This window comes from Anticarsia gemmatalis, chromosome Z, assembly GCF_050436995.1.
Source record: "Anticarsia gemmatalis isolate Benzon Research Colony breed Stoneville strain chromosome Z, ilAntGemm2 primary, whole genome shotgun sequence".
Lineage (NCBI taxonomy): Eukaryota > Metazoa > Arthropoda > Insecta > Lepidoptera > Erebidae > Anticarsia > Anticarsia gemmatalis.
The window spans coordinates 10,361,214-10,389,000 of NC_134776.1; the positions used below are offsets into that span (position 1 = coordinate 10,361,214).

General features: G+C 36.4%; 2 protein-coding genes across 3 annotated transcripts in view; one reads left to right on the forward strand and one right to left on the reverse strand.

Annotated features, from left to right (window-relative positions):
- Egfr (epidermal growth factor receptor) overlaps positions 1 to 27,787 on the forward strand; it is a 115,698-nt gene that overhangs the window by 84,583 nt on the left and 3,328 nt on the right. Inside the window, exons 1-4 of one of the 2 annotated variants that reach the window (XM_076135460.1) lie at positions 14,200 to 14,391; positions 23,239 to 24,639; positions 24,933 to 25,065; positions 25,375 to 27,214. In XM_076135460.1, the coding sequence (XP_075991575.1) occupies positions 14,259 to 14,391; positions 23,239 to 24,639; positions 24,933 to 25,065; positions 25,375 to 27,214 (3,507 nt within the window). In that variant the 5' untranslated portion in view covers positions 14,200 to 14,258. Of the gene's footprint in view, positions 1 to 14,199; positions 14,392 to 23,238; positions 24,640 to 24,932; positions 25,066 to 25,374; positions 27,215 to 27,787 lie in introns of those variants that run through there. The other variant, XM_076135461.1, reaches the window with a different exon arrangement.
- On the reverse strand, positions 77 to 4,266 carry LOC142986551 (uncharacterized). Its single transcript, XM_076135066.1, has one exon. The coding sequence runs from the start codon at positions 4,153 to 4,155 to the stop codon at positions 2,917 to 2,919; it is 1,239 nt and encodes a 412-aa protein (XP_075991181.1). The 5' UTR covers positions 4,156 to 4,266; the 3' UTR covers positions 77 to 2,916.

The window sequence follows — 27,787 nt, forward strand, 5'->3', positions numbered from 1 at the left end:
TGCGCTTCGGATACAAATATTAAAGTGATTCATGTTTAGGCTTAGTGTAGGTGTACGTATCAATGAAATAACATAATGTAGGCAGAATTTTTATTGCAATATAAACAAATAAATTATCTGGCACATTTGGCGCTGTGTTAATAATTATAATGTTTTAGGTAGGGATTAAAATGTTGAGATAAGATACTAAAATTTGTTCTGAAACTTGAGTGGTGTTTTCCCGGCTCAAACATCATACCTTAAACCATAGTGGGCATACTCATAAGTAAATTTTCAAACAAAACGAATACTTGTCTAAATCTCTATCATTGAATAGTCTTTTTATTATTTTAAAGTTAAATTCCATTTGAGGCTCAGCTCTCAGAGTCAGAGGTCCGGTCACAAAAAGAAACGGCTAATAAAAAGAAACAAGTATAAAACTAAAATGATTTCTCAGTATCTCCATCACTTAAGCGTCCGAAATATATGTCTCTCGTCAAAATCAGAACGGACATGCGTAACTCAAATTTGAGACATTTTAGTGAAACATTTAAGATGTCCTACCATTTTTCGGTTGAACACCGTATACAAGATCGTTTACAACCTGTTTACAAAGTGGACTCGACGTTTTTTAATGTTAAAGCGTTATCTCTTTTTAGAAGTTCCCTCTGACAATTTTAAAAGCCTCGTGTGTTGGGTTTTTTATTTATCCCTCTTTGGGCCGTTCGGTCACTCTTAATGGGGCATGTAAAATTATTAATAATTACCATTTATTTCCAAACGTTTAACTCCATTTACATTGTTATTGTCCCGTGTTTGTCCTCAGAAGCGTCCTCTTTGGGTTAATATAAAATTCTTTGCACAAATGATGTTAAATGGAAAACCGTGTGTCGGCGTCAAGCCGCGCATATTCCGCACGTAATTTTATTTTGATACGTTCTCTGCTCGTTAATGTATGAATACTTTGATATGGGATTATCTCTACCAGTTTTACGGTTTGAATCGTAAGCGTATATTGACAATAATTATTTTAATTCAATTCGTTCTCCAACCCACTTTGTGATCACGCTGCTGGTAAAAACTATGTATGGGAATTCATTATGAAACGCTTAATGCTTATAATTAATTTCATATTTTTATTAATCTTATATCAATACGATAAAACTAAATATATATTCTAACAGCGTACAAACTCGTGTAGCTCTTGCAAAGCAGTTCAAAATATAAATTAGTGACAAAACCAAACATTCTTATACACACGAATGTTTATTTCGACTCCTGACATTCGACCTGTATTGTTTTACGGAAATTATCATAATGTTCTGTCTACGTCCAGTACATTGTCGGTTACTAACTGATTTCTTAACGAGGTAAATTCGATACGAAACGTAGAAATAAATAAAAGTCACCTTAACAATAAAAACTGTCTTATTCTAAATCAAATCAAAGAATGCATTTATTTATTGATTTTATAAAAGAACAATATAAGTTTAATGTATATTATTATTAACTCGTTTTAGGAATGTAGAGATCCTCGAAATTGTCTTTTATAGTCAGTTTTCAACCACCTTTCTTCTCTCCTTTTCTCCACCTTTCAAATGTAATCCTTTCAGAAGCCTACATTCAGTAAAACGTAAGTTTTTTTGGTAATGAATCAGTTCCATATACATACCCATCACAATCTCTGTGCTATTTTCTTTCCAACATAAATAACATCTACATATTAAAACACATTTCACGCCAAAATCTTACTATATTTTATATAGATAATAATAGTTCGTAATTAAAACGACTTCTAGGCGTAAGGATACTCGTTCTATTTACAACGTTGCTAAAACTATTTGGCCTTCGGACTCCACACATATCGAGTTGATTTCCTTCCCATATGAATCACAGCCAAGACAAGTTTATAGCTGTTTGTCTATTAGATCTACGTAACTTACATGAGAAACGATTAAAATGAGATCGAGAGCTAAACGCGTGGATCAATCACATCGCACGCTAATCAACAATCACGTTTTTCATCTATAAATAAAACCCTTCGATGTATACCAACATTACTTTAAATTACTTATTAGAATTCCTCGCTGTTATTCACTTTAAGTAATTTTCCTAAAGACGAGTATTGTGTTTTAATATGTATAAAGTACAACGAAATCGTCACATTTACATTCAGCGTGGCCAACTATTTGCTACAAATTTCTGTACGATACGTACGACGGAATTATACAGTTTTATTCGTATTTGCACGGTTTTAGGAAGCCGATGTGATTCGAATGTAACATTCCGTTTTTCGTGTTTTATGGGAATAAACTCTTAAGACTGTCGATGCACGATGTCTTGATGCCTAATAAATACCAACTTGTTTGTTCACTCGCTTGTTGGAAATAGTGTCACCGGAACAAATGTGATAATTGATAATAAAAATGGCATGTTCTGACTAAAAGCTCAAGTAACGACACTAAAAATAATCAATTTACACTTACGGGCCTTTCTATTGCCATGCAGGAAACTGCTTTGAACCTAACGTGCTAGTATATAGTTAACAGAAATTAATAAGTTCAGAAACTAAAGTATTCATTTAGTACATATCAACTACTGTTTCAATACTAAGCAAAAATGTGTAGAGTAAAAAATCAGCAATACGCGTGGTCCGGTTTATAATTTTGTATGTGGCGAGCCTATTCGATACACACGCGTCGGCCAGCGAACACTTCAACATCGCGCGATAATTAGTTTTCGGCTGTCTAGCAGTCACGAAGCCGAACATTCCAATGTAGTGCCGACTCATCTAAAGGCTTATCTGTACAGATACATGTGTTTTTGTGTGAAGTATCTACACGAATCTGTTTGCGGGGCCGATGCGGTGCTTCGAACATTATTTTAAGTTTATCTGTCCCGTTAAGTGTGGCTTGCAATAATACAAGATTATTAAAATCAGATGAGGCCGACGTCGACAGCGACGCGAACAGCGTTGACCAGTCGCATCTTGTGTTTTTCCGACGTGATAGGAGATAATTGCCAAAGTTCCTCCAACGGTATTTTATCGTACCCAGAATATTTGACATCGAAAGATTGTAAGACATCACACCGTTCGTTGGAAGTCAATGGAATCGATGTCAATGCTGCTAAAAGGCCAAATTTTCCAAAGCGCTTTAACTCATTTTTTAACGTTTCAAACGAAAACACGACATCCGGATCCAAACCCATATCCGTTAGATAGTATTCTATTCCCTTGTAATATATGTTGACGGCCTCATAGAAGTCTTCCTTGGTACGACACAGGTTACTGCTCATTACTATAAAGTAAGACAAATCTGTAGCAAGAGAGGCACATCTTAAAATCTGAAAGTCGATGACAATAGCTTTTCCACCACTGAATAGGAAATTTGGGCACCATGCATCTCCATGATTCACAATCGGATGATCACCTGGTGTTTCTACCAGTTCGATTAATTGTCCATATACATCGTCTTTCAAAGCTTCTTCAAACCTCTTGAAATAGATGCTGTTGTTATCTTCCTTTTCTGCTATAACATTTTTATCAATATTTATTGCTGACTGAAGATATTTAGCATACCAATCTCTATTGTCCTCATTGTAATACAGTTCTGGAATCAAACCAGTGATTTTATTAAACAATTCCGGTTTCTTCAGCCGTAGAGCCATGGAAACAGCATGAAAGTGTGCCAATACTTTTAATATTGTGTCTCGTTCATTGAGTTCTGGAGTTTCGGATATCGATTGAAATTTTCTGTCAGACAAGTCCTCCATCACAATATAATCATTGCAGCCGTCAACGTGATAAGCGTAGCATACTGGAAGACTATCCTGGAGTCGCTCTTTTGCCCCCAAATCATTTTGAATTTGTTTGAAAACTGGTAATATTTCAGAGAAAAACAGTATTTCTCTTTCAAAGAAGTTTAAACAACACTTGAGAGACTTTCGTAATAAGGTATCTTGGACGAGACCTTTAGCGACAAAGTTTGCCGTGTGGTGGCTCCCGGTTACCTTAATTCTATATACGCCACTGATCATGCCCTCGCCAGCCGCAGCGGCTCTGGTCACTTCAACACTTTTTACATTGTCCTCACTCGCCGTCTTCAATTTAAACACTTTATCGATTACGTCCTCCGTTAAATACTTGGAAACAGTCGCGAGCGTTAACTCCTTCATTGTGATCTTGTGAATACAGAATACAGTTGCTCGCAGTGCTGGATCTATTTAAACATTTTCATATCAGATGCGATTAACATGTCATGTTTTATCAGAATAGTTAACATTGACTCTCCTCGAGAGCCTATTCATGGATACGCAAATACTCCATAATATGTAACACTCAAACTAATTTTGTTTGTCCAGGGATACGTCATTACGCGGAGTATCCAATTGGAGGTACCGCGTCCTGGCCACTTTATGGTGACTGTTGAAGGAATACCGTCAGGTTTTTAGTCGGTATGCCCAAATTTAAAGCCGGAACGCCTAGCCGGCGGCAGACCCCCGCTTCCTCCCTGGAGCGGGACAAGTAGTAACGCATTTTCCTGACAAAAAAAAATGCGCTTAGTAGATAAAGTTAATGTCATTTGCAAATATACTTAAATATTTACAAAAAATTTTATGATTGTCCCTAGAAATCTTTAATAAAGTAAAAACCCCTTTAGTAGCTATATGGAGTAGTGAACAGAAACCTACATGATTGCCCGAACAATATTACTGGAGATCTGCAAGGATTATAGCCACTGTATTAAATTACAACAAATAAAACTAAAGTAAAAGTAACCAGTGCGTACTTTATTTCTCAAAATCCTGTACCTTAATGTAGTGTAATTACGATATGTCTTCTGTTTTGTACCGCGATGCTTAATGTGGTATTCCAAACTGATGGACGACATCGCTTTTGGCTCGAAGGGAACTCGTGACGGGTTCGCAAGCGTATTCACGAACAGCCGCTGGACCTATTCCTGCTACCATATTTCATAGGCCTTTATTACAAACGCTATACTTTACTACTTGGTTATAAAATCTCTATATTTTAAAAAACATTGATCCATTTGTTACCGCTCTATATTCCAAAAAATTCTTTACTAAAACCGTCGTATTATAGGGAGTTACAAAAATCCGGTGTTTTTGTTAGCTTCATCGTATTTATGCAACAATAAATTAAATCAAGGGATCAGGCAAACTTCAAAGATACACTCCTATTGAAAACAAAATTCGTCTACAAATATAATAATCTTATTTAATATTAATAATAAAAACGTGCGTACCCTACACTATCTAGTTAATGTTTGTTAAATATTTGTTACAAACAAATAACTTTGAAGTTTATCGTCTGATGTAATTGTCTAAAGTATTTATAAAATTTCCAATGTGTGCAAATTAACAGATAACAAGAGGACATGACTGTCATATCATATGACATGATCATCTAAAATTTCAACTATAATTATTCTGATATTGGAAATTGAACTGTAAAGTCAATTCATAACATTTATTTTAGATTAACAGTTGTCTCTATTAGTTACTGAAGACAAGATGCATCTTCTTTCACTCTGGTATGCATTGATACATACATTCACAATGCACAATCTGTGTATATAAATCCTACTATCGAAAACTTGTTGTCACATTATTATATACCGGCCGGGTTACCTTAACACCTTGATTGTAGCAGAAAGTGGATTAACTCAAAACCCCTTTGATCCAACTTGGAATCGTAGCCGTAGAGCGTCACTCAAACACAGCGCTCGTACCACAGATGCAGTACAGGCAGCAGCAATGCATGCTTGTTGATTTTAAAGGAAATATGAAAACATATCTCTATTCATTCGCGTTCACAGATCCCAAAATCTGAATGTAAATAATTGGCATTACATGTAATCGACTGACTGTCCAATCATTAGCGCATCTTAAATTCAGATCTTACATAAAAATTCTCCGTTTCACATCTAAGTGTTAGTAACATTTGCGATGCTTTAAATGTTAAACATTAATACCTCGGTAAAAAATCTTGTTCTTTAATTTAGTCGAACAAAAATGGAGCACTGGCAGATTATTTTGAAATATCGTTAACTAATTTAACCGGCTTTGAATTTCATTCAAGCTTTCTTACAATATTAAGGCATTATACCGGTTTCTATTTAATTATCATAATCATGGATAGGCGCAGAACAGGCAGAGTCCGCGACATGTCATTGCCAAGTGTCATAATAAAATAGCATCATATTAATGAGTCATTCATCGATATAATAATCATGGTTAATCACAGGAAATTGAGAATTACGCATATAATAAAATAAATGAGATTTTTTGCATAGCGCTTTGAAATACTATTTATAAAAACATAGGTTAGTAAATATTATGTTTCCTGTTACTCACGGATGCATTTTTGGTACCTAATCATTAGTTTAGATATTATCGTTAATGAATTAAACGTATGCACGTTTCAAAAAGTGAACCGACCTATTTGTAGAAGTATTCTAATTTTTATTTAGTCCAATAGATACGTTACTAACAAAAGTAATAAAAAGAGCTTGTGGATGTGATCGAGAATTTAAGTTATGCCTTACATAAATCAATAAAACAATTACAACAAACGTTTCTTGTTCAAACAAACGAGAGTAAAATCAATCCCGTTGTTCCCTCGGGCGCGGAACCCCAAATCTCGACTGATAATGAATATTTCCTGCTACTGGTGTTTCCCGTTACTTAATTAGTAACCTCGCATCGTAACAACCTACCTAACAAGCCATAAAACATGCGGATTATTGAAAAAGAATAACAATAAATGGTATAACAAAATGGCCGTTTTACCTGCGCGCGCCATCATACCTTCGATTTTTTTTTAATCAGGAACGGGCACCGGCGTCCTACAGATAAAGCCTGTTGTAGACACGAGTAAGACAAAAGCATGCCGTGTTGTAGTTTTATTTTTGATTTTAATCGTCCATTTTGGTCGTCGAGTGGTGTGGCATAGCGTTCGTTTTTACGTCAGCGATTTATGGCCGGCCGTCAGCGGACTGCGAATATACCCTGGTTATGTCACCCGTTGCACTTTCTTATGCTTTTCTATATAAAGTCAAGTCTCTTGCTTTATGCTAAAAAGGTAACGGGTACTGTAAATAGACTGTGTTGGGTGCCCTTTCTTATTTTGCGCGCTCTTACTTATTCTATCTTCTTTTTACGCTATCAGCGTCAGTAATTGATCTCAATTGTGTGTCAAAAAATATGTTTTGTAACATGATATACTCAACCCACAAAAGTTTAGTGTAGCGATATTTAGCTATCTGAGTCTAAGATAATGTATGTTCATAGAAGAGATAAGAAGATAATACTTTATACAATGCTAAGAGCCATTAAAAATCTCGTTAAGGAGTTTACATAACACACAAATGAGATAAAACCCACTGCAGCCATAGAGCTATGCAAACGACCTAGTTTTAAAATTAGGTACAAAGACTCTACTTGATTTTAGTAACATAAAGAACATTAAAGTATTTCTAATTTTGATCCTTTCTGTTTGTGAAATAATTAATGAACTGAAATTGATTGCACGTAAATATGCAAAACTTTATGAATAAGTTTACGTTAAAATAATTCAAACTTTTCATAACTTATTCAATTGATCGAAGCCTACATTTAAATTTAATTGTTCTCAGAAAATGAAGTGTAAAACGTTGCAAACATTTCGAAGTAGCCAGCAGGAAAAAAACATCTAAAATTTGAAATAAGAAGGCAGGATCCCACAATGTGATTCGCGTTTAGATTTCGTTTCGAGGCTGGAACAAAAAACCTGGTTTGTTGGCGAGCGTGCGAACGGTCCTTTTGTGTCTTTGTCCGTGTGTACGTCTAAAGTGCATCTGTCAGGATCATTATAATTTCAGTGGTGTATTTATCAGCGACACGCAATCACTGTGCCTTTTATCGTGAAATGCTTGTCGCTGATTTTGAACTCAGGAACATAATGCATGCGCACACTGACTAAACGTGACCTAAGTGGAGAAAATGACTAGTTTACCACACATCTTCAATGCATCTTTAACTTACCGCAAGAAATTATTGAGAACATGTAGAAAAGACCACCACACGTCATACATAATCACTAACTGCTTGACGACGCCTGAATCGTCTTTCACATGTGAATAAAACTTTGTTGTTAACAATGGAGCTTACAATTTATACTAATTTAGTCATACGTCAGAACTGATTGTAGAGAACAGACGATCGGAACCCAAAACCATTGCCGAGAGCGATCATGCCACAAATGCCACGCATTACCATGAGAATTGCTCAGAAAACACATGCAGGCCCCTTGATGCATATCTTCTGTACAAATGCATTCTGAACGATCTTTGCATAGCATTGTGCACCGCTTTTTCTCCTTTGTGTAATTCACAGATAACTAATTTTAAACTACGCGAGCTCTTTTCATCGTTTATCTGCTAATCGAGGCACGTTATCCAAGTTTGCATCGCTCTATTGACGTCTGTTGTTTTGAATCGCGTCAAACGAATCTCCGAGAAAATTTCTCACTCGAGCGAGTGTGAACCGCCGCGAGCGATCCTCGATAGATTTATAATTAAGTACCTTAATTTGTGGTTCCCTCACAAATAACAAATCACTGATAAGCATCTACTTTTTACAAAAACACAAAACTCTTTGGTTTGTAATTATAAAACACTCGAGTATCGGAATCAAAGGAACGAATCAGATAGTATCGTTAACGCACGACGTTATGATGGATTGGTATCGATAAAAATGAACTTGCGGCCTGACTTATTGATACGATTACGGCGAGCAGTCGGGGGTGGCAGATGCCTCGCCCTTTGATTTCTTACATTTCGGACTTCCAAATGTTATTCTTTATTGTTAACACCGTATCGTATTTTGTGCACATGAGATAAGTTAAGAATCAATTTAAACTTTACCACCTGTACAATAGAGTTGAATATTAATACTGGCTTGTAAGGATCGTCCATCAAACACTCGAAGCTCCAACCCCGTCGCAGTGGGATACTGGCTGGTATCCAAGAATGCATTTTTTATTACAACATTTATAATAGGCGGCAATTATTAAGTTTCTACGTTTAGTATTAATGATCAGAAACATAATTTTTAATGTCTCTAGGTGGCGGCGAGTTACCTTCACCTGATCGCTCGTTTATTTTCCAAGCACCGGATTCTTTAACTTCAAATATTATTATTGGGCCTTTAAATTTGATTGCATAAGGCCGTTTGTAATAGACTTAAAGACAAAATAATAGGTGTTTAATGCATGTTTAAAGATGTTGGCGCCGTTAAGGAGCCAGTTTATCATTAGACAGGTTTCAACTCGGGAATTTGCCACTTTTGACACTAATTTATATGTAAAAATCTCGCTAGGAATGTCGTTAATTTAATTATTCCTTGACAGATATAATCCTTTTTTACAAAAGATTAGCAATCTTTACGATTTTGAGCCATTAGAAGAGATGTTAAAATGCGAAAGTTCGATCGCCTAATTATAATGTTGCATTTGAATAATGATTGCTATCTAGGATTTACGATAATGATTCAAATAAATTCTATTGGATTTGTTAACATGATATCGGGTAGTATAACGATAGAGCTTAATGATAAAATCTTGTGGAAAAGGATATTTAATGTGCGAACGTTTAGTAGAAGATGATTCGTAAAAAATAGACGGCGTCACCTCTTCGATGAAGAATAATAATGAATTGTCGCGTTCAAAGACGCTTATCAGAAGTGCACAAACATGTTTGGTACAGTTGTGATGATCGACCACCCGTACAAGTGTACAGCCTACAATCCAGTAGTTCCCCTAACAAACGCTCACGAATACAAACGGCTCATTTTGTTATGTCTTACGCGTTAGCATAGCGATTTGGGCGTTGTTAATAAAAACAATTAATTAGTATGAAACTTATGTAAGGGACTTTGGAGAACTCGATGTGAATTTTAAATTTGAGTACAGGAAATGTGTGAGACTTGTAAATGGTGCGCATTAACCTCTTTACTAATACAGTTTGAGTAACAGTATTTAATCTACATATTATTATCTGTTATTGTTACTGTCCTAGCTGCTAGCGACAGTGCAAAGGTCTTTCTATAGTACCATTTAAAGGACAAGAAAAGCATTTTTTTATTCGACATATTATGAAAGCACCTACAGTCCTACACATAAACTGCATTCTTTTTGAGAAAAGAAACGTATAAAACCAAAATGTAATATAATATTTTCAATATACTTAGGTGAAAATTGGCAGACATTTTTGACATACACGTCTAAATAATCGAATCCTATTTGCGAATGAAGTGCAAACGTAGAGTATTTTTCCATTTACTCTTTACGCATTTGCCTAGTAGGTCTACTACCTATCTGAGTACGTAGTAAAACACAAGTGTTCACGTTATCTCAAATATTCGCCATTAAAAAGGCATAAGTAAGCATCTTTTTCTTCTATTTGGGTAGCAACTGCAAGTGCCGGTGTACACAAAAGCCACCGACCACTTGACTTCATTGTGTTGTTACAATAGTCTTTGATTTCACTATTGTGAGAGCAGGTAAGGCTCTGCTTGCTCTAATCCTTAATAACGTTTTGTTTGAACCCTGTCTGGGAGATGTCTTTTTAATGGAACGGCGTCAGTCGGGATGGGCCTCGTCTTTTAAGTATGTTTGTGGTTATGAACTCTGTTTGTAAGTGTACTATTTCAATACCATTTCCGTGGAAAAATTAGGATCTAGTAAAAAAAATAAATGATAAAATTACGCATAAACATGATGATATCTTCCCTCACTATCTAATTTACTCAGGTCAAATAATTTATTAGTATTTACTTTAAATCCTGTGATAGAAAAGCGAAACATTATAATTCAGTTAATGCTTTTTCAATTTTATTTCCAGACCTTTTGAGGCTTTATTTTTTAAGATCGTTGCACCGAAAATTTGTTTTTCTATTCACTAATAGTTGTTTTGTTTGGGGGCAATCACTTGGGAGCAGTTGCGATATGTTTACGTACCTCTCTAATGATAGAGACGCTTCGTACAAATACCACTAAGCGATCACTCATGTACACATGACTGCGCTAAAATTTTCTCAAACTTGCTAATCATGTGCCAACAGGCCGGTTGGATATAAGGCTATTGATGCAATGTAGAGGAAAAAAAAACTAAGTGTACGATAGTACAAACATGAAAGTTTTGAAAGGGATGTTTGTTACTATTTTACGCAAAAATATGGAACAGATTAAAGTAAAATTTAGTAAACGGTGTTCAAAAATTATAGATGAATATAAAAAGGATACTTTTTATGACGGCTTTTTTTTCTATGGACAAAAGTTTCAGCCGTGATCAAACCTTCTTTACAATATATTTATTTTGAATATACTTGAACAAAAATTTCTCGTACAGTGGTCCGAAGGCCGACTCGTTACAAATCCTACGTTACACTTCAAGGCTAAAAATACAATCAACAAAATACAGTTTCATAGCACAGTTTAATCAACATTTTATTGACATTGCCTGACGAAGTAAGTTAAATCTGTAGGCGGGCTATAAGGGCTCACACAACAAACGTATTACTACAATCGATGCAAGCAATTATAGACTCTATTGCTTTGAATTAAGGTTGCCTATTTGACATTAGTGTTGTTAGTCCACAGTAGGAAGAAGGAACTGTTTAAGATAAATATAAGTTATATTATGACATACCTACGGTTGTGTCTGAAATAAAAACAAAGGTGTACTGTAGATATATAAAGGTTACATAGCCTATAATTCGACTACATTATGTACTGACATATAATCCCACTGTTGAGGAAAATACTCGCAAAAATATTCAGGGTAAGTTGGTACGGCGGGCTTAATACATAGGTGACTATTAAAGCCTCTATTAATAAAACAGAAAGTAGAAAGAGCAACGGTGTATTACATGTAGGTCTTAGCTTTACCAATCCAATACACATATAACTCATATCATGAGGTCCATATTTTATTCTCATAGCAGGACTTTTCTTGCCAAGTATAGAATCTAAATTCAATTCAATGCTCATAAGTCAACACTTGGCTCAGTCGTATACTTTCGTAAGTGTACGTGCAACAGGCCTTTAAAGATTTGTGAGAGCAACCTAGACTAGCTCTATACTACAGGAATGCGGGGTGAACAAGCTACAAACTAATAACCAAACATCCATTCCGCAAATCCGTTATACACTACAACTTATAAGCACGCCATACATTACCCGCTGGTTACCGCAATGCTCATCGCATTCTCGTGCTCAACTGTCGATGGTTACGAAACAAAACGACGGAGTGAAATAATCCAGTCACAGCGGGATTCTACTACGGGTCGATCTCGACTTTCGTGAAGAATTCAACGCGCGCTTGCTATCTACGTAAACAAAATTATCAAAGTAAATAATATAATTGATAGTTTACAATATAAATAGTGTAATGTCCACTGACCAACTGACGTCGTTTGGGATTAATGACCTAACAGTATTAGTTAATTCTATGATTTTATGGTATTATTCATGATAAGAAATTTTAATAGATAAAATATATTAATATGTATCTGTTTTTATAGGATAGGTATGCGAATTTGACTAAAATATGTTTTATCTTCAAATAACAGTTTCGAACGTTACGTAGCATAACAGGAAACTTGACCGTTTCTGTCATTTCGCTATTTTATTTGCGGATTGTTTGTCCGGGAAACGAAAAAATAAGTATTTGAATAAAATATGAACTATCTTTTCAGAAAGTCTATGTCAGCCACCAGTGAGCAAGCAAAACTGAAAAATCTTTACTTGTTTAATGAATGTTTAAAAAGTTTATAAAGCGTAGAATTAATGGGTCTACACAAAGTCTCACTGTCGTAGTAATGCTACGCAAGTAATGCATGTAATGTTACATTTAATTAGCGTAGGCTCGTCTTTGCAGTTTTATTTATACCTAATGTGAGCAAATTACTGCTAAACTAGTATACTACTTGTAATTAGAACATGTTCATAATTGGGTAGAAGACTGGGTTTAAAGAATAAGAAGATTTTTTTTGTTATTAATATTGTACTCGTAAAAGGTTCATCTAAAATGCTCAGGATTTGTTTCGGAAGTATTGTTGAAATTGTAATCATTACAGACTGAAACATTTTATTAGGCACACATTTGATATCAATGAAAATACGAAACTGTGACGTCAATACACCGTATTTCTATAGTTTAATACGGCTTATTATAATACAGGCTGATAAACAATTATTCTTTAAGTCTATGGGGTGTTGATAGTGGCGCCTCTATGTAACTTAGACGTTATTAAACACTCTTAAAATATCTCTATCTGAGCTGTTATTATACCAAGTAAGTTTTTATTTTTAACCGCACATTTTCAGGCGTTCAAATCTGCAACGGCTTTTCCTGTACGTTGTTTTCCGTGCAAGCTTTTTCGCGCGTTTATGTAAAGCGCACAGTAGAGCTAAAGGAATTTCTAAAGATCATTTCTTAGCGACTTCTTTCTTAAAAATATTTGCTATTATAGTGAATTAAATTCACTGCTCTACAATACAGCATAGATAAGGTACTAAGTCTATCTCCAACAGATTTACAAGAGCCGATCTTCCACAAAAAGTGGTCAACACATCAGAAACTTAATTATCAAAAAACGTGCATGATGCATCTAAACTTGTACTATTTGGTCCAGTACAATTTGTTCGTATCAGAGTATCAGTGCCGGCGGGCACAATGCCTTGTTATTAAAACTTTTGTTACGTGGCTTTTTTCAACGCTGTCGACTGCATACCTGCGTCCTTCTCGGCTTACCTGTGCTTGTGAGAGGGCAGACTATAGACTCGTGTATGCATAGAATAGGCAAATACCTGCTGATCGTTGATCGGTACAGTCGCTGCATTCGGTTTTTAAAATATTAGATTGCAGTTTATACGTGTTTCAATATTAAAAGTGCTTCGGATTAGGGTCTTATTTTTACAGTTTAAGTGTTTTCGTGATAAAAAGTCGGATAGAATAATTCACTTTAAAAAATAGCGCGCAATAGTCATATTAAATAAATACTGCGGAGTAAACACATTTTCAATATCGCAAAACCGATTACACTGCAAAACTTTTCCCGCCCAAATAGTGTTGTCGTCAGCCTTATCTGCGGAGGCTTAAGTCTGTGCATGCGCGGGCGCACCGTGAGGCTCCACAAACCGGGCGGGCCAGTACACGATGGAAGTTAGTGCCGGTCGGTCGTGTGCGTAACGTTGTCGCGAGTGATGTCGCAGCATGGTCGCTGCGCGTGCCTTGTTGTGGTGCCTGTGCCTCGTCGCTGTGGGGACGCCGGCCGCCGGCCGCGGACACCGCCAGCATCACGCTCTTCCCGCCAGACACAAACACTCGGAATTCGTTAAAGGAAAGAGTAAGTGCTGTGCCGCCTGCCGCCCACGGCGCTCTCCAGTGTACCATCGCTTAATACTCAATGTGACGTGACCACATCTGACCCCAGTGATACAGTTGTTCCATGTAACGTAACCTCGATCGAACCATGTAAATTGAACGCGCATTCACCATAAAATACATCCATAAAACTGAAGAAATAAAGACTCGTTACGCTAATCGCTGGAATAAAATAAACAAAGCTTATCTCGAGCCAACAAACGTAGCCTTATATAGTTCGGAAAGCTGCTCCGCGGTACAGTGAACTGAGCCTTAAGAGGCTGTATGTTGAACAATTAAACTTCATTTTGTGTGACAATATTTTCCGAGAGTTCGTGAAAGGGATCGAGACAATATCCCTGGGGATGAAAGGCAAGGTGCACGCATTGTGAGCCACTCCGACTTGGTGGTTGCAGCTTTTGTGTGCCTGTCGCATTCAGACGTGCAGATTGACAAAATTATATATTGCCTTAGCGTTTCGAAATACACTGGTTTGCTCATTTTTATGGCCGGTGAAACCAAATTGGCGTAGTATTTAATGTTATTCGGGTTGTTATAGATTGAGGAACCGTTTTAGGCGGTAATTAAATTAGCATTGTTTTTAAATCTATACGATGACTAAAACGAACAGCTCGGATGAAGTAATTATTAAAAACAAAATTGATTCCTAAATAAAAAATCGTTTCTCCTTGCTGAGTATTTTGTGTTACTAAACATTCAAAATTATAGAAAACCTTTGAAAACTTTAAAAGTTTATTTATGTGGTTAAATCATAAGTTATTAAATAGCCGAACCTAAATTCACTATACCCAAATATTCTTTTCACAAATTAATTATTTTAAACAAATATATGCGCACCTAATTTACGTTCGTTACATACGAAATTGTACCTAGTACCCAGCATTAGCGTAGAGCATAAAGTCTCGTAACTTTAAACTTGTTTTGACCAATTGTTATAGAAGTACCACGAAGGTCTGAAAGCGCCATTGTTTTCTTATTATCACGCACTTGAATACACAAAAAGCCTTGGATTTAAGCACTCGACGAGTTTTTTTATACAAAGCTGAGATTATAAATAAAGCAATGTTCTAAAAGTCCGGATTAGGGATTAAGATAATAATAAAAGTTAATTCTAGAAACTTTTAGATACGTTTTACAAAGTGTATTTGTTTTGCGTATGTTTGTAAAAGAAAAAGATTTCGTAAATATGTTTTTGTAGAGGTACCTAGGTATAACTAATTTAATATCAGGTAAAACTCATTTTTGTAAGTATATAAATATTTAAGGATATATTTGTTGGCTTATTATATCAATTTTCGGATTTGATTTATGTATAGAACCCGTAAATATACCCAGCTCTTACGTTTACAAAATTGTAAAAATCTTTTTCCGTAGACCAAAATACCTGAGTAATTAATTCAAACATTAAGTCTTTTGAAACTGAGTTCAAAATCGCTTGGCGTCATAATTGCGATACGTCATTTTACTAATTATGAATATTCCAAAAATTAATAGCGTCTAATGTCCGAACAATATCTTGTGCAATAAATCTGCTGACAGTTTATGCGCACTCACATTTTAACAGTGTTATTGGTTAATAACATATTACCTACTTTCGGATAGTGTCGAAATCATTGGTTTACTAGAAACAAGTGATTTATTTAGCGTGACGTAGGCATTTCAAAATTGTATTAATAACTTTATTGCATGAAATAGTATAGGTCATGCAATATTGAAATATTAGTATATAATAAAATCTGTGTATATGTTTGTTTATTTTTTTTTGCTTTTGCTATTAAAACTAGTTATTTCAACCCATATTCAAGATTATATTTGAGGATGATACGAATTTTACACATGGATAGAATGAGACGTAGTAGGTACAACAAATTTCATATTGTATTGTTAAAATTGAGAGTCTTCTTCTTTTTTGAAATCTGTTTATAACCCATGAAAATTACAATTTGAGTCGTTTACCTTAACCCGGAATTTACAAGATTGTGTCCATAACGACAGCAGTTTTAGTCCAATACATGAAAATTTACTTTAATAAACATTACTATGTACTTCGCTATGCCAAATAATATGTATAATTATGACATTCGATTGGAATAAATAGCTATATCAAGTCAGAATTTAACCGCGTACTGAGTACACGATCGACAAACCTTATGTTCAGGAAAATATGGTGATCGAGTAAATTAGTGGTCAGCCAAGGTAAACCTGTGCTACACGCTACAGACTCCACATCGATTAGTGGACTATGTATCAAATCATTATTAATACCCTACATTGTACAAGGTAGTGTTATCTTGATCCAATCATACGTAGATTTAGACTAAGCTTTTTAATGAACTAAACGGTAGGACTAATTACTGATTGAAGTTAAGGATAGTGATGACAAATATTTGATATCAATTAATTATTTCGATTTACACTCTCTTTTTCTATTCATGCTTATTTGTGTTTCACTCGGAGGTAAAAAGGGCCAATGCCCAGATATATTATGTTAAAGCAAGTTGTCGATAACTTAAGCTACATATCTCTCTTTAAAACATTTTATACATGTAGTTCCATCTCAATAAACATAAAACGCAACTTGCACAAACATATTTACATTACGGTGGATACAATCGCGATAATTCATATTTATTTTATAACGAGCCAACATACGAGTTTGTAGTGTTATTATTGTGATAATCGGGATACTTGTACACTCAATGCTTGTATGACCTATAAGCAAGGATCAACAACCGTTACTTGTAATCTTGCGACTCGCCACGCAGGTGCTAATCACATAAATAATCAGAACAACAATTCCCTGTAATACTCCTTCATCATCATTCACAGCGTCATGATACTCTCTACTGAGTCCAGGGCTAATAACACCCTACCATACATAAAAGAAATCAAAATAAGATCTGCCATATTTCCTGATTTAATGGTCTGTGCAAATGGCGGTCAACTATTATTTGCATTAGGGACCTGCCATTAAGCCCTGCAATTGTCATCGCAAGCGGTGCGTCCACTCGTCATCATGATGTTCATTCATTCAATGTTCCAATTCGGGAAACAGGGAAACAAGGCTATACTTAGTACTCAATTAAGTTCACGGCATTTGATCAAAGAGGACTTTGTTAAATAGTCAGTGGTATCTGTAAGCCCGTGACCGAACGTTGAAACGACCTTCTCTGATTGAATTGCTATAATTAATAGGCGTGATAGAGTTGTGATTGTGGGCCAATGTCGGTGCGTGGTGATGACGACGTGGTCGCATACCGGCCTTTTAGAAAAAATACTCTATTATTTGTTTGTAACGCACTAAACGTAAACATATTTCAACGAATTTAAATCAAAGAAAATCAACCATGACATATGATTTATTATTAAAACATATATCAATATGATGTCTCCATAATAAAATATTACACGAGGAAAACCGAGTCTATGAACGCACTTCTGTGATTACTTGAAGTGACAAGGAAATAACACGGCGCCTGCGCGTTACAATACACAGAATTGCACGTGTGAGTGCGATGTTGGCACCTGGCCTTGTATCTACACACGTTTTAATAGATCACTTACTTTTTATTTACCTTTTGCAAATATTCGCCGAGGAACCATTTCGTTTCAAATCATTAATCATCAAATGTTAATATCTAATCCATGTAATTACATTTTTCTTGCGTTTAAAATCCATTCAAATCTACCTTTTTACGCACTATTTCGTGACGTATCAATAATCATAATTTTACGAGTCACAAGACCTTACACTAGTTAAATATCAATTGAATCTAATAAAAAATTGCCAAATACACAAACAAGTTACGTTTTCCTGTTTTATGATATTAGGTTGGGGAACTGGTCTACTTTAATTAATGTTCATTAACTTACGTGTTTTGCTACGACATTTCTTTTACTGGCCATTTATATTTAAAATACAGCGCGCTCTTATATGGGCGCGAGTGCGGGAAGTTGTAGGCGTCCATACGAAAGATCTCAACGCGGCGCGTGCTAACAAAATATTGAATACGGTTTAATAAAACGATCTACTTTTTAGACTTTTTATGAGCCATTAAACGAAATGTAGTTTGTACGGTATGCATATCATTACGCTTGTATTTCCCTGAAGGTTTAAGCAGATGTGTTAACACCCACATTTTGCTAGTAGGCGGCAGTGTTGCCATTGTATGTCGTGATTTCGCAAGTAGCCAGGTCTAGAACATTTGCCATGTGATTTGGATACTTGCAACAAATACATCGGTTAATATATTTGAAATGAACGCGTACAAAACATCGTTTTAAGTAAAGCCATTAAATTAACGCTTTGAATTAAAAAGCGTTGTATATTTCAATACTGATGGATATTATCGAGTGTTAATGATATGCGCGGCGAGTTGCTTGACCTATCGACAACTAGAAACTAAAATAACCGGAATTCATGAGTCAGATATTTTTGTAAACTGCCATTTTAGAAATGTGTTTAATTGGTATAATGTGTCGTGTGGAGATTTGAATGTAACGGTCGTTCGTAATGGCTTGAAGGGTTCTAGGAATGTTTGAGGTTCATACTACAGTTACATCAATTCAAATGCATATTATGTTTACTTTCCGTAGTGTTATTTAGTTGTTGATTTTTATAACATCAAAATATCTGGCACTTCTTATTTCTCGTATCTTCTCCTATTTAAGAAAAGATTATAAATAAAGCGAATCACTATTGTTCTACTAATTACTTACATTCACTGAGCTCGTTTTGTTACCTGCTCATTCGGCTAAGTCCTTTTCCAATATCTTTTATTGTTGTCTTATAAATTCATAAAAAATATTGCCTATTATAATGTTTCTAAATAAGGGAGAGCAGAATATTAAAGCATAGTTTTGTTGGCTTAAAATAAGTTAACTAAGTGAAACTCTAATGTTCATTAGTATTTTAATTTACGCGATCCTTAACTCCAAAACCTTTGCGATATTTCATTATGTTCGTAATTATAAGTTGAAGACGTGGGGCCATCCCTGACCTCTTTAAAGTAATAATATATTGACACTTCATGTAAATCGATATAAAAACGCCTATTTTATTGAATGTTGTTTTTTTTAAATTATAAAAACAACGAGAAATGACGTCATATTATGTACGCTATACTTACTTGTTATAGTCATGGTCCTTTGCAACGTTTAAGTTCTAAATTAGAGACTGTTCTTCGCTCTACATAGCATTTCGTAGACTTTGTCCGTATACTTTGAAGTAATTGATTTCGTATTAATGTTTGTTTATGAAACATTTTACAAAGCTACTACACAGAACATAGAAGACGTAATGTAGCATTCGTCATTAATATTAAAACCTAGAAAATCCATCGCAAATCAGATTAAATTAAACTTACGACTCCTTGTAAAAGTTACTTCACTTTCGTGGAAAAGTCAGGTTCGGTTTTCGAGCACATACCAAAACTGTCATATCAAAAAGCATCACGTCCAATGCATCATTTCTTCATCAGCTTAAATGGAAACTGCATACGGGTGCGGCAATGTACAGCTTACAATAATGGTTTGTAGTGAAAGGCGCTTTACAAGACCGAAATGGTGGCGGCAGAAACTGGTTTCAATGCTTCAGAATGCAAGTAACTGGATAAAAACATAGCCCTAAGATAAACCAGTCGCGGACGACGTACACTACTCCCAAACTTGGGCGGGTTATAGTACAATATAACCTGGCTAAGTTTAGTTGTTTTATTTGTCTATTCCGCCGTTTGCTTGTATATGCTTGAATAAGTGAACAATACGACTTAATTACTATTGTCTAATATTTTAACTTCACTTACATAGTACAAATTTCACGATTCTATGTTCTAGTCGTCGGTAGTATTGTAATAAGCTGTAAAATTGCGCACATACACGATGACAAAGCGGTTAGGTGACTTTGAATCGGTGCTGCTAGTAATAACGTTGTATTGAAACTTGTTTTAAATTTAAACGTAATTTTAGGGAGCTGTAATCACTATCTAGCTATATATTAAACAAACGGATTTAAATGTTGAGTGTCACTTGTTATATCCAATACGTGGGTAGCCCTAATAGTAATAAAAAATATCTCCGCGACAAATCATCTGAATATTTTCCGGGCATACTATGCTAGGTAGTAAACGTTATAAGTATATATATAGTAACGTATAAGTTTCAGCTTCTCACAGAATTGATTAAAATGTTCACAAAATAACAGAAACCCTAGGAGACTAAAAGAAATCTAGAGTTTTTGACTCTACCAAAAGTACTTTTAGTGAAGTATATTTTTTTATTAAGTAACGATACGTACGAAGTTGGTACTTATTACCATTGAAAATTAATCTCAAACCATAAGGATACAATACTAACACACTTGTTCTTATTTACTTAAAGATTAGCATCTATAGCTAAAATTAGAAGTAATTAACAGTAATTACTATGACATAGCTGTACTGTTGCCAACTTGACTACAAAGAACATTGCTTGTTGAAAACTAATCGTATATTAGTCATGATAATCAGACTAAAGACAAAAGTCTCTATTGGAAATTAAAACACGAACTGTTAACAGCACAGCACACTATGTATGTGCGCTATTTTTTTTTTATAAAGTGACCAGCATCTGGTATGTTTCCTTCTGTACGAGATTTTAAGAAATAAGCAGATAGTAATTTTGTCCCATAACTCATTCAAATGACCATAGAAAACAGAGAAAACTTTCATTTGTTAACAGTCCAGTTATGCCCACGCGTTATTGTTTGAATCCAAGCCGAAATAATGACATTTTTATATCTCTGAATCGACCAACATCATTTCAATACTATCGCATATGTCATCGGCAGTTCAACTAGGTCGACCGGACACTACACACCCACATTATGACACCACGGCATTATAGACAAACCAAAATTATATACCATACATTGCGCGGTTTTAATATCATCCTTACAATCATTTATTTTGTAAAAGGCAATGAAATCAATTTTTGCGATTCTTTAGAGCTTCTGTATTGACAACCGAAATCACGCCGGCGTGTAGGCTACATCTCAAATCGGATGTATGTGGGTGGTTACCCAACCGAATTGAATAGAAACATCCAAAGAAGGTCTATAGAGAATCGCGGCAGATTCGTAATTTTGTTAACATACCACATGGCATTTAGAAAGTATAAATTCATTATAGTCGAATGCAGTTTGGACGAGCGAATTAGTTTAATAGTGATCTTAGTTTTAAAGTACATACACGAATATCAAATACTCTTGACTTAGAAATTTATGAGATTTTCGCAGAACTTACCGTCCGAGACTAGTCACATAATAAATTAGCTTTGCTCTTTTGTTCTTCCAGGAAACGAGTGTAAATGAAAAAGAACATTCACCTTACCTGAGACGGTATATTCATAGTGTGTTCCTTTCTTTGCATAGTTCAATGTTCTTTTTCTGTACGTATTTACCTCAGTTTTAAACAACCGAACTGCCTCTTATTGACGTATTTAAAAAGTACAGAGAAAGTATTCGCCCACCGCACTCCTCTCGAAGGTACTTACCTTGAGTATGTAGGTAACTTGTGTTAGCACTCAATCTATCCACACTCACTTCGCTACGACTCGATAAATACGTTGACAGAGTTAAAATGTTCGATATAAACACAGGTGTGTTACATACTATAACAACTTGAGCAATCGGACCGATAAATATTTTTTACACTAGTATTTTTACAAGTACAAAAAACGTACATACTTGAATTCAAATAATCACAAGAAGCTGATTGTGTATAGTTCTGCTTAAACAAAAAACATTGATTTAACGCATAAAATCTAAGCAAAGTAAACCATTCCCTTCGGCAATAACTTTAAATTTACAACCAATAAGTTTAAAGGCTGTCAAAATCCAAAATATTCAACTCAAAACGTTAAAATGCCAAAAATGTATCGTATGACAGTAATATTATACTCTTGTATACTTAACCACGAGAAAAAAACTGTCTATTATAATATGTAAAGACGAACAGGTAAAATTTACCTTGCCTCTTGAATACCTTCATATTTCTATACAAGACTATGACAAAAACCGTTCTTTGTTGATATTTTAAAACCTTTGGATAGTACAAGCCATTTTCATCTCTCGCGACTGAGTTGTTAAGTTCTTATTCAATCTCGTGCACCCGTGGAGCTCTCGTTTTGTGGTTTTAGATAAAATTACGCAAGCAATGCGTAGACACTAAATCCCTGAGTAACAGTGTACTTGTATAGGTAACCTATATGGCGTGTATAAGCTTGTACAATTATATCCCAAAATCTGTGAAATACTTATTCTTTTACCGATCAGTAAGTTTGCGTTTACGACAGTTGACATAAGAAACACACGACCATATAATTTATTTAAACCAAACATCTCCGTACATCAACAAATAAGCGCGCACATAACCGATAGGTACATAAACAAGTCTGTATTGTTCGAGGCAAAAATAAGCTGTTAAACGGTAAACTTGGCTAACGATACCAATTTAATATTCCTTCAGTTCGATTTACATACACGCTTTAGTTCCTTGCCGCCGTTCTGTTGAGCGAAGCAAAACGGCATTGTAAACTATTTCTATCGATTAATCACAAATAGCGGTGTTACTTGTAACATAGTAGAAGAAACTCGCTTTAGAGCCCGCCCACACGGTACCGCCTCTTCATTAGACGAGCTCGGTTCCTAACTTGTCGAACGACGACCCAATACAAATACATTGTTTTTATTAGTACAACAGACCAACCTCCTATTAACAAACACTCGTTTATGTTATGCAACACACTGATTTTATTTATTTTTCTTTTTCAGTATGCATCGGGACCAACGGACGGATGTCAGTTCCGTCGAACCGCGACACACACTATCGGAATCTCCGCGACAGATTTACTAATTGTACGTATGTCGACGGTAACCTTGAGCTAACATGGCTGCAAAACGAAACAATGGATTTATCGTTCCTGAAGTATATCAGAGAGGTTACGGGATACGTGCTAATATCCCACGTGAGCATGCGACACATCGTGCTGCCGCAGCTGCAGATCATACGCGGCAGGACTTTGTTCAAACTCAACGTACGAGAAGAAGAGTTTGCCCTCATGGTCACCATGTCTTCAGCTTTCACGCTGGAGCTACCTGCTCTGCGCGACGTTCTTAGAGGCAGTGTTGGTATCTACAAGAATTACAATTTGTGTCATGTAAAGACTATTAACTGGGATGAAATCATAACTGGTGTAAATGCGACTTACGTATATGTGTACAATTTCTCTGCTCCTGAACGTGAATGCCCTCGTTGTCATCCTAGCTGTGAAGCAGGTTGCTGGGGTGAAGGCCCCGAAAATTGCCAAAAGTTTTCTAAAACGAACTGCAGTCCGCAGTGTGCGCAAGGCCGTTGCTTCGGACCTAATCCTCGAGATTGCTGCAACACATTTTGTGCCGGTGGATGCACGGGTCCGTTGCCCAGTCAGTGTCTCGCCTGTCGAAACTTTTACGATGAAGGGACATGTTCTCAAGAATGTCCGCCGATGCAAATATATAATCCTACTACTTATTCATGGGAACCGAACCCGAATGGTAAATACGCGTACGGTGCCACATGCGTGCGTAACTGTCCCGAACATCTGTTGAAGGACAATGGAGCCTGCGTAAGAAGCTGCCCACCGAATAAAACGGCAGTCAATGGAGAATGTATACCCTGCAACGTCACATGTCCTAAGACTTGCCACGCTGAAAAGCCGATACATTCCGGGAATATAGACAGCTTCAAAGATTGCACGATCATTGATGGTTCAATAGAGATTTTAGAAATGACATTCACGGGATTTCAACACGTGAACCCTGACTACTCATTCGGCGAACGATACCCAAAGATGGAGCCGGACAAGCTGGAAGTATTTAGCACGGTGCGTGAAGTCACTGGATACCTAAATGTCCAGGCTCACCACGTGAACTTCACCAGCCTCTCTTACTTCCGCAACTTGGAAGTTATTGGAGGACGTCAAGTCGTCGAGAATCTGTTTGCATCGCTGTACATTGTGAAAACTTCACTGAAATCCTTAGGCTTGACTTCCTTGAAACGAGTCAACTCCGGTGCTATAGCGATTATGGAGAATAAATATTTGTGTTTTGCCGACAAAATCGCTTGGAACAAACTCGTGAAATCCAAAGACCACAAGCAAATAATTCAAAACAATGGGGAACCAGGGAACTGTGGTGAGTTAATTACGCTAGCGTTTTGTTTTTTGAGGATCCTCAAGTTAGAATTAATTTTATTTTATATTTAGTTAAAGTAATGATTGCCCATGCGATAAAATATAAACATTATAATTTAGCGATCGATTACATTTTCATCCTTTGTAAACAGTTTCCCCAGACTAACCCAATTAACAGCCTATGCATCTGAACGCTGTGCGACGCTCAGCCATCCATGACGTCAGCAAATATCACAACGTCATGGTTGTGATTCTAATTCTATGCTTTGTTCCTAACTAATAAATGTTCAACAGAGAAAGCCGAACTCGTGTGTGACCCACAATGCTCTGCCGACGGATGTTGGGGACCAGGACCTCATCAATGTCTCACCTGCAAAAACTTTGTATTCGAAGAAACTTGTGTGGAAAACTGCACCGTTCTGCCTGGGTAGGTATTTCTTAAATGAATGAAAATGCAAAGCGAATGTTTATACTGTGTAAAGAAATCTAATACATGCAACTCGCATCTTGTGTCAAAGAAGTGCACCGCAGTCTCGGCTTTGTCAATTTTGGCAGCCTGATTACCATAACAAAACCGAGATAAGTGTGGGTAGCACAGTCGTATGCCTTCGACGTCCGAGTATCGTCTCGGCCCCATTGTCTGTTTGATATACCGACAACTGCCTTTGTATTTATATACCAAACACTGACATTTGAAAAAAGGCACTACTAATGTGAAATTTCATGCTCGTTACAGATTGTACAAGGAGGGTCCGAAGACCTGCAAAGAATGCCACTCAGAATGTAAAGATGGATGTTCCGGACCAAGTCGAGCGAACTGCACTACATGTCGACACGTGCAAGATGGACCCTACTGTGTCAGCGAATGTCCCGATTCAAGATATCCTTCTGAAAATGGCACCTGTCAGCCGTGTCATTACAACTGTTACAATGGATGCACCGGACCTGAGAACACAGTGGGATACGGCGGCTGTAACTCTTGCAAAAAGGCTATAATTAGCGTTGAAGCAACAGTCGAGAGCTGTTTGAAAGAAAACGAACCTTGCCCCGATGGATATTACAACGAGTGGGTCGGCAACGTTAAGCCGCTTGAAGGGAAGGTAAAAGTCGTGTGTCGTAAATGTCACCCTCTGTGTATAAAATGTACAGGATTTGGTATCCATTCCCAAGTTTGCCAAGTGTGCAACGGGTATAAAAGGGGTGACCAATGTGAAGACGAATGTCCAGCTGACCACTATACTGATAAGATTAACAGAATTTGTACGCCATGCCACCCAGAATGTAAAGGATGCTTAGGACCCTCGTCAACTGACTGCATCAAATGCAGGACCCTGAAAATAATGCTAAGTGACGCTACAGACCCTACCAAAATAAACGGTTTTAACTGTACAGATACTTGTCCCGAAGAGTTTCCTCACAGGATCTACTTGGACGACGCATTACAAAATTCTATTGATGAACCTTTCTGTTCTGCACACGCTAATGGAAGTCCTAATATGGTAACTGCGAGAATACCAACGGTGCTTGTGATTATATTAGTGTTAGCTTTCATATTGCTAGTGATACTCGGTATCATAGGCTACGCTTGTCGTCAAAGAGCGAAAGCGAACAAGGAAGCAGTTAAAATGACAATGGTGTTAACAGGTTGTGAAGATAATGAGCCACTACATCCAACTAACGTCAAGCCTAACTTAGCCAAATTGAGAATTGTTAAAGAAGTGGAATTGCGCCGAGGCGGTATGCTCGGCTTTGGGGCATTTGGTAAAGTTTACAAAGGCGTTTGGGTCCCAGAAGGAGAAAACGTGAAGATCCCTGTTGCTATTAAAGTTTTAAAAGAAGGAACTGGCGCTAATACAAGCAAGGAATTCTTGGAAGAAGCTTACATCATGGCGAGTGTCGAGCACCCGAATCTGCTGCAGCTGTTGGCCGTCTGTCTTACGAGTCAGATGATGTTGATTACACAGCTCATGCCACTCGGATGCCTGTTAGACTATGTGCGAACACATAAAGAAAAAATCGGATCTAAAGCTTTTTTGAACTGGTGTACCCAAATAGCTCGTGGAATGTCATACTTAGAAGAGAAGCGTTTAGTACACAGGGACTTAGCTGCCCGAAATGTGTTAGTCCAAACGCCTAATTGCGTGAAAATAACAGATTTCGGTCTCGCTAAATTACTAGACATCAACGAGGACGAGTACAAGGCTGCAGGCGGTAAAATGCCCATAAAATGGTTGGCCCTAGAATGTATTCAGCACAGGATATTCACCCATAAGAGCGATGTGTGGGCTTTTGGAGTGACCATTTGGGAAATCTTGAGTTATGGTGCTCGTCCATATGAAAATATATCAGCTAGGAAGGTCCCTGAACTAATTGAAAATGGGTTGAAATTGCCGCAGCCAGCTATCTGTACGCTGGACATCTACTGTATTATGGTATCGTGTTGGATGCTGGACGCCGACAGTCGCCCCTCGTTCAAACAACTAGCCGACACGTTCGCTGAGATGGCGAGGGATCCCGGCCGATACTTGGTCATCCAAGGCGATAAGTTTATGCGCCTACCATCCTACTCTACTCAGGTAATTTATCAATACTTGTTTTCTTATGTTACTCTAACTAATGCATAGTCTTGGGAGTTGAAATCTGCATAGGTGAAAACAAAAAGCAATGATTATCATAACCACCAAATTATATTGCACTATTTTTTTTTAAATAAATTTTTGTTTTCATGTATCTAAATATTCGAACGCTTTTGGTGTCGGGTAAACTATTTCTGGTTTTAAAGGATTAAGACTCATTAGGAAAATGTACTATGAAATTATTAACGACGCCAGTCACAAATTAGTAAAGAAAGCATCTAGTCTAGCATCATAGTCTACACGCACTTAGTGTTATGTGGTCAATGACCTTGTCCAACTAGACATTAGTGAAATATGCAATGGGAAAAATTTGGGATTCAGTAATGAAGTATATCCAACAATAATTTGTTAAATACGATATCTTTACATGTAATAAAAAAACCATAATCTCTGTTTAAAAGTATTATTATTTAGCTGCCTCCATTCCATGGATAATATAAATCTATACTATTGTATATAGTATTAAGATCTGATAACCATGTTTCATGCAAATAAACATTCTTATTCTGTAAC

What these genes read in the sequence shown, in the direction of transcription:
- LOC142986551 (XM_076135066.1), bottom strand. Translation starts at nt 4,155, where the DNA reads ATGAAGGAGTTAACGCTCGCGACTGTTTCCAAGTATTTAACGGAGGAC.